Source organism: Phycodurus eques, chromosome 1 (genome assembly GCF_024500275.1).
Source record: "Phycodurus eques isolate BA_2022a chromosome 1, UOR_Pequ_1.1, whole genome shotgun sequence".
NCBI lineage: Eukaryota > Metazoa > Chordata > Actinopteri > Syngnathiformes > Syngnathidae > Phycodurus > Phycodurus eques.
Genome location: NC_084525.1, coordinates 20,995,776 through 21,002,680, shown reverse-complemented (window position 1 = coordinate 21,002,680; position 6,905 = coordinate 20,995,776). Strand labels below are relative to the sequence as shown.

Below are 6,905 nucleotides of genomic sequence, written 5' to 3'. Positions count from 1 at the left end.
TACTCACGGCTGAGAGTGTGCCGTCTCATAACGCTCAAACGCGTGGCTCAGGTCATGTTTGTTGTTCATGTAGCACTGTGTGCACAGGTCATAGTCAAAGCACACCTTGCATTTCCATCGCATGCCCCTGATGCCATGCTTCTTGCAGCTGTCGCAGATGATATTGTAGTGACGCACCCCTGTGAGAGAAGGAGGCGTAACTTCAGTAATGCAGAATAAGGTCACTGAAGTACAAACAGACAAGTCGCACAGTGCTCTGCTCTTCTCTCTCAGTTCATTAATTTAAAGGCAAAGTTTGTCACAGGACAATGGAACAAAATGCTAACAACATTAATAAAGTGTGACAGCCTTTTCTCATCCCATGCACACCAAAATGCATCATGGGAATGCTATAATCAAGTCAATGCACAAACATGCAAGAATTGAGGATTGCTAAGAAACAGGAAAAAGTAGTTTTGGATTAGTGTGGAGAACAGTTTGTCCTGAAGAAAATAACAGGTACATTGATGAATGAGGGGAAAGTATGAAAAACCCATGCATCTTTTTTTCCAAAGCATGAGCATCTAGGGATTGATATGATGTCCTCTGATATTATATTATATGATATCATTGACGCTGGCCAATCTCCGATTTGTTCAGATTTTAAAACATTTCTTCCATATAAAATAAACAAATAATAACTGCACCAGGGTCCAAATGCCACAATCATAAAACCTTTATGAAAGTATAATTTTAAATGTTTTTTGCAGCTCGCACATCTGCTTCACAGTCAAAAGGGTCAGTTCTGTGACATTCCTATGTGCCATTTGCATGTTCTCCATACGCTTGCATGGGTTTTCGCCACCTACTCCAGTGTCCTCCCACAGCCAAAGAACATGCGTGGTAGGTTGAACAAAGACTCAAAATCAACTATTAAAGTGCCACAAACCGGTCAAAAAAATGTCTTGTATATTCGACACCCCACAGAAAAGCGTAATGTTAGCAAGCCAGACAATGACTGAATGGATAAAAATAATAATAAATTGCAAAGTATGTGAAATCAGGCTTAAAATGGTCAAGAACTGAGATATTCTTTGAGCTTCCAGAAGCTGTGGACGTGTTGCTGGGTGCTCTGAAAATCCCACCTCCAGCTGTCAATCAAATACTTCTATCACGGCTCATATCTATCTGCGGGGAGAGGAGCAATGCACATAGCCCCTTCACGGGCTTCAGAGATTCATTCTGCCCCTTTTGTTTCCGTTGAAATTTAGCAGGCCGTTAATCGACGGAGGGAGTTGGGGGGTGGATTTCATGGTGCACGCGTTGTGAGTTGCAGCTTTCAGCAGCCACATTCGGATGGTTTATCTATCCCCCCTCCTCTTCCTCGCCTGCAACGCAAGTGGCTGAAAGGTCTTCGTCGTTGCGCGGGAACTTTGCCGTATACTCTAACCGCTATCGGGCTGATGTGGGGCCGTGTGATGGAGGATCCTGTGCGGTTCGCTGCTGCCTCGCAACACAATGTGCGTGGGGCCACACCGCAGAGACATGTTAGCCCAAATAACACCAAACACATTGCACTTCAGGGGAAATGTACTTTTTCGAGTGGTGGGCATACCTTGATGGCTAACTGCGTGCTATACCGGTAGAAATGGGTCCATTATGAATGAGGAAGTGCCAATTCCGTGGGATGCCACTGCATGGAATAAGGGCGCCCGGTGTTTATTTAGTGGGGGACAGAAAGTATACGCCCAAACCTCTTGACATCACGAGGACAGTTTTTATCGCCGCACACAAAATCAGGAAAATTCAGAAGGCGAAAAAGGGTTTTACGCCACATCTTAACAATTCAGTACAACTGTATATTGTTTCTCTGTCACGTTTTTAGCACTTCAAACATATTTAATGTATTTTGAAGAAAGAAAAATAATGTTTTGGGGCACTTTAATAGCTCTAAGTTACCCACTTTTCTGGCGTGACTCAACTCTAGAGCGCTTACCAATTTGAGCATTGTCATACAGCAGCAAGTCGTAGGTAGACTGGTAGCCAGTGCGGTAGTTGGTCCTTGTGCCGCTGTCCCACTGAACGACCACAGTCTTGTCTGGGGTGGTGGTGCTGCCCTGCCGCCCAATCTCCACCACAGTCCCCACGTGACCCTCGCCATCATCCTGATTTCCCCATTTCCAGTCGAGGCCACGAACTACACGCATGCCCACCTCCATGTTGCCTCTACCTGAGCCTGGCCTGAGCGCTGCGCTCAATGGCCGATGCCTGGCAGCACTGTCGCTTCCGCTGCGCCTCCGGGCCTTCCCACTGGCTTGCGCTGATGATGGCACAGGCAGGGATGGCACCAGGGGGATTTCCGGAAACAGATCAGGGGTGACTGAAAGAAAGAAATGCATAGTTTAAGCCGTGAATCACTAACTTTCCAAATGCATATGGCAAATCCTTCAAGCATACTATTCTCTACAAAATAAATTTGCTGTTTTTGTGAGAAAGCTGACTCCCACATGAACCCAAAATATAAAACCAAAGGTACAATTTGTAACACTGTACACCATTTTTTGCAGATATAGACCACAAAGAACTACCACATTCACACTCATGACTGACGACTGGAATGATATCAACAGGAAAGCGGTAGCACTGATGGGAAAACCTAAGACGAAATATAGACTGGAACCTTATCTGAGGAACATCACGGCCCATGAGCTCTATTGGTCGCACATAACCAAGTGTCGTTCGTACGTGCATGCATGCTAGTGTCGAGAGAATTAATTTCAGATTTAATTTGTTTTTTGTCATATCAAACTAACCACCTGTGTCACTATTACCCTAAAAAGACCAAATTACCTCCATTTATCTGTAGCCTTTCACAAGCTGTTCAATTGTACGTGTCCCACCACAGACTACTTTTATGTCTGCACATGTATATAAATATACATATATACACATATATACATGTATACATATATACATACATATATACATATACACACACACACATATATATACATATATATACGTATATACATATACATACGTATATACACATATACACATACATATATACACGTTTACACATACATATATACACATGTATACATATATACGTATTTTAAATTTAAACCGCGACACAGTGCATACACCCCTCCTTGAACCGTAACCTTATCGTGGTGGAGGTGTTTGTGAGCCCTGATGATCCGAGGAGCTAAGTTGGCAGGTCACCCAAGGCAAACAGGTCCTAGGTGACCTGTTTGCCTTGTTTTGCCTCAGACAAAGCACCATATGCACCAAACAGAAGTTCGGGTGAGGGTTGGACTCCGCCAAGGCTGCCCTTTGTCACCGATTCTGTTCATAACTTTTATGGACAGAATTTCAAGGTGCAGCCGAGGCGTAGAGGGGGTCCGGTTTGGTGGCCTCAGTATTGCATCTCTGCTTTTTGCAAATGATGTGGTTCTGTTGGCTTCATCAAGCAGTGATCTCCAACTCTCACTGGAGCAGTTCGTCATCAAGCCGTGATCTCCAACTCTCACTGGAACAGTGTGAAGCGGCTGGGATGAAAATCAGTACATCCAAATATGAGGCCATGGTCCTCAGTCGGAAAAGGGTGGCGTGCCCTCTCCAGGTCGGGAATGAGATTCTGCCTCAAGTGGGAGGAGTTCAAGTATCTTGGGGTCTTGTTCACGAGTGAGGGAAGAATGGAACGGGAGATAGACAGGTGGATCAGTGCAGCATCTGCAGTGATGCAGACTTTGTATCAGTCCGTTGTGGTAAAGAAGGAGCTAAGCCGAAAGGTGAAGCTTTCAATTTACCGGTCTATCTATGTTCCTACCTTCACCTATGGTAACGAGCTGTGGGTCGTGACTGAAAGAACAAGATCCCGGATACAAGCGGCCGGAATGAGTTTCCTCCGCAGTCTGTCCGGGCTCCTCCTGAGAGATAAGCTGAGAAGCTCGGTCATCTGGGAAGGGCTCAGAGTAGAGCCGCTGCTCCTCCACATCGAGAGGAGCCAGATGAGGTGGCTGGGGCATCTGATTCGGATGCCTCCCTGGTGTGGTGTTCCGGGCACGTCCCACCGGGAGGAGACCCCGGAGACGACCCAGGACACGCTGGAGAGACTACGTCTTTCGGTTGGCCTGGGAACGCCTCGGGTTCCCCCCGGAAGAGCGAGATGAAGTGGCTGTGGAGAGGGAAGTCTGGGCGTCCCTGCTGAAGCTACTGCCCCCGCGACTCGACCTCGGATAAGTGGTAGAAAATGGATGGATGAATGGATGAATTAACCTACCATGTATGTTTTGGGATGTGGGAGGAAACCAGAGTACCCGGAGAAAACCCACAAAGGCACGGGGAGAACATGCAAACTCCACACAGGTATGGCCGGATTTGAACCCAGGTCCTCAGAACTGTGAGGCAGATGTGCTAACCACTCACACACTGTGCCGCAGATGCAAACCACTCATCAGCAAAAACAATTGGAAGGCCAGATCGGATTTTGCAAAGAAGTACAGAGCCACAAAAGTTATGGAAATAAGTTTTATAGACAGATGAGACCAAGATTAACCTCTACCAAAGTGATGGAAAGGCCAAAGTATGGAGAAAGAAAGGATCTGCTTATGATCCAAAACAGACAAGCTCATCTGTGAAGCATGGTGGAGGTAATTCCATGGCTTGGGCTTGCATGGCTGTTTCTGGAACGGACTCACTCGTCTGTATTGATGCTGTAACTCTTGATTTTAGCAGCAGAATTAATTCTGAAGTCTACAAAATCATTTTGTCTGGCAATTTACAGAAAAATGCTTCCAAACAAATCGGGAGAAGCTTCATCATGCAACAAGACAATGACCCAAAACACACTGCCAACACAACAAAGGACTTCATCATTTTACCTCCTGAAGCAGAGACTGAAGGGAGAAACCCCCAGAAACAAACAAGAACTGAAAGAGGCTGCAGTAAAGGCCTGGAAACGCATTTTAAATGAAGAATGCAATAGTCTATTTAAGTCAATACATGCTTGACGAAGTTATTGCTAGTCAGGTTTATGCCACCAAATAAATGCTATTCACTTTAAGTTAATTTAATAATGTCTGTTGCAATATTTTTGCTCACTTGAAAAGTGGGTGGATTCAAACAAAAAGGTGCTCTGTCCTGAGTTGTTTAACACATCTTGATGTAAATAAAACCTGGAATTCTGAACTTTCGTCTCATTCATCTTTTGATCTGGCGGCACGGTGGCCGACTGGTTAGAGCGTCAGCCTCACGGTTCTGAGGACCAGAGTTCAATCCCCGGCCCCGCCTGTGTGGAGTTTGCATGTTCTCCCCGTGCCTGCGTGGGCTTTCTCCGGGCACTCCGGTTTCCTCCCACATCCCAAAAACATGCATTAATTGGAGACTCTAAATCGCCCGTAGGTGTGACTGTGAGTGCGAATGGTTGTTTGTTTGTATGTGCCCTGCGATTGGCTGGCAACCAGTTCAGGGTGTACCCCGCCTCCTGCCCGATGACAGCTGGGATAAGCTCCAGCACGCCCGCGACCCTAGTGAGGAGAAGCGGCTCAGAAAATGGATGGATGGATGGATCTTTTGAAACCCAAATGTCTTCAGTATACAGCAAAAGGAATTGACCTTACCATTGGACTGTTTTTTTTCACAGCTCAAACAAATAGTTGTGTACGAGGCATAAAGTAGCATATTTTTTTCCAGGTCATAGTGAAGGTATTTGATCAACAGTTGGCAGTTGACCTGGGCATGGATTAGCGCATTGAGCAAACACACCCACAGAGAATGGCTTGATTTTTCATAGGTTTTACAACTCATTGTACATATTTGGACTTTTTAATCGTTCAAATTTGGCATGGTTGTTAACAACACTCTTCTCTTGACCACCTACAACAACTATTTAACGATAATATTTTTATGACACATGATGAATTGTTCCAAGAACATTTATTTTTGTGTTTAATTTCCTAAAACAAATCTAATTAACAACTTATAGATGTACTTTTTGTTAAGATGAAGTAATAGTTTCACTTTGACATTCATGAACTCAAAACAAATGTGTTTGATTTGAAACTTTAATTGGGACCGCCCATTGCAATGCTGAGACACTTGTTCCTTGCGCTCTCAGCTTGCTTACTTTATCGACATTCGACAATTTGTGGCAGCGCTGCTGCGGAGAAAGACAGCTGTAATTCCCCTCCCTGGTGAGTACTGATTTTTTTTTTAAATAACCTTTCCCAAAACACCGCGAAGACCGTCAGCGTAGTTGGGCAGGCATTATGGGCTAGCTAGCTATGCTAGGTTTAACTGCTAAGATGGTTTTGAGTAGGACTACTCATGTTTGTGGTTACTCTTAACTAGTGTTTTAACCGCAGAACGGGTTCTGGAAAAAGTGTACATGTATGTACGGAAGCTAAAAACGTGAATTATTAACTAATCATTTTTGGGGGGCAGACGCCACCTCCGCATAGGCCCCTCCTTTCCCACTCGCGGATTCTGTTGAATGTATGTATGAATTGAAAGTTCAGTGACGTTTGTGCTTCATTCACTTATCAAAAATAGCCATATGAATGGAAGGCGGGTTATTTATAGGACATTTATAGTACAGTATATTGTCAAAACACCAAAGGGTAGCTAAATTGCCCATTGAGAGACGAGTAGCGCCTAGCACGTGACCTCATTCCCTCCTCACTCCCTTTTTTCTTTCTGCAAGCGAATAAAGTTGGGCGAAAGCATTTAAGAGTTTGTGACCAAGTGTTGTGCGTAGATTTAAGTGAGTACAGTATTTATTGTTCACATTAACCGCACTGGTCTGTTAATGCAGTATTTTATTTGCCAATACTGAATCTGCGGTATTTTTAGCTGTTGCGCCACTATCGGGTTAAGAGTTTGCAAGACGGCTCGTGCACACATTTTATTCTATCCCACAGTTT

General features: G+C 44.7%; 1 protein-coding gene across 3 annotated transcripts in view; it reads right to left on the bottom strand.

The window, feature by feature from the left end:
• The window catches only part of mib2 (MIB E3 ubiquitin protein ligase 2), a 78,730-nt gene that overhangs the window by 50,363 nt on the left and 21,462 nt on the right, over window positions 1-6,905 (bottom strand). For all 3 annotated transcript variants that reach the window (XM_061682608.1, XM_061682616.1, XM_061682598.1), the window contains exons 2-3: window positions 1,976-2,359; window positions 8-179 (exon numbers count right to left, since the gene is read on the bottom strand). In XM_061682608.1, coding sequence (XP_061538592.1) covers window positions 8-179; window positions 1,976-2,198 — 395 coding nt within the window. In that variant the 5' untranslated portion in view covers window positions 2,199-2,359. The remainder of the gene's footprint in view (window positions 1-7; window positions 180-1,975; window positions 2,360-6,905) is intronic.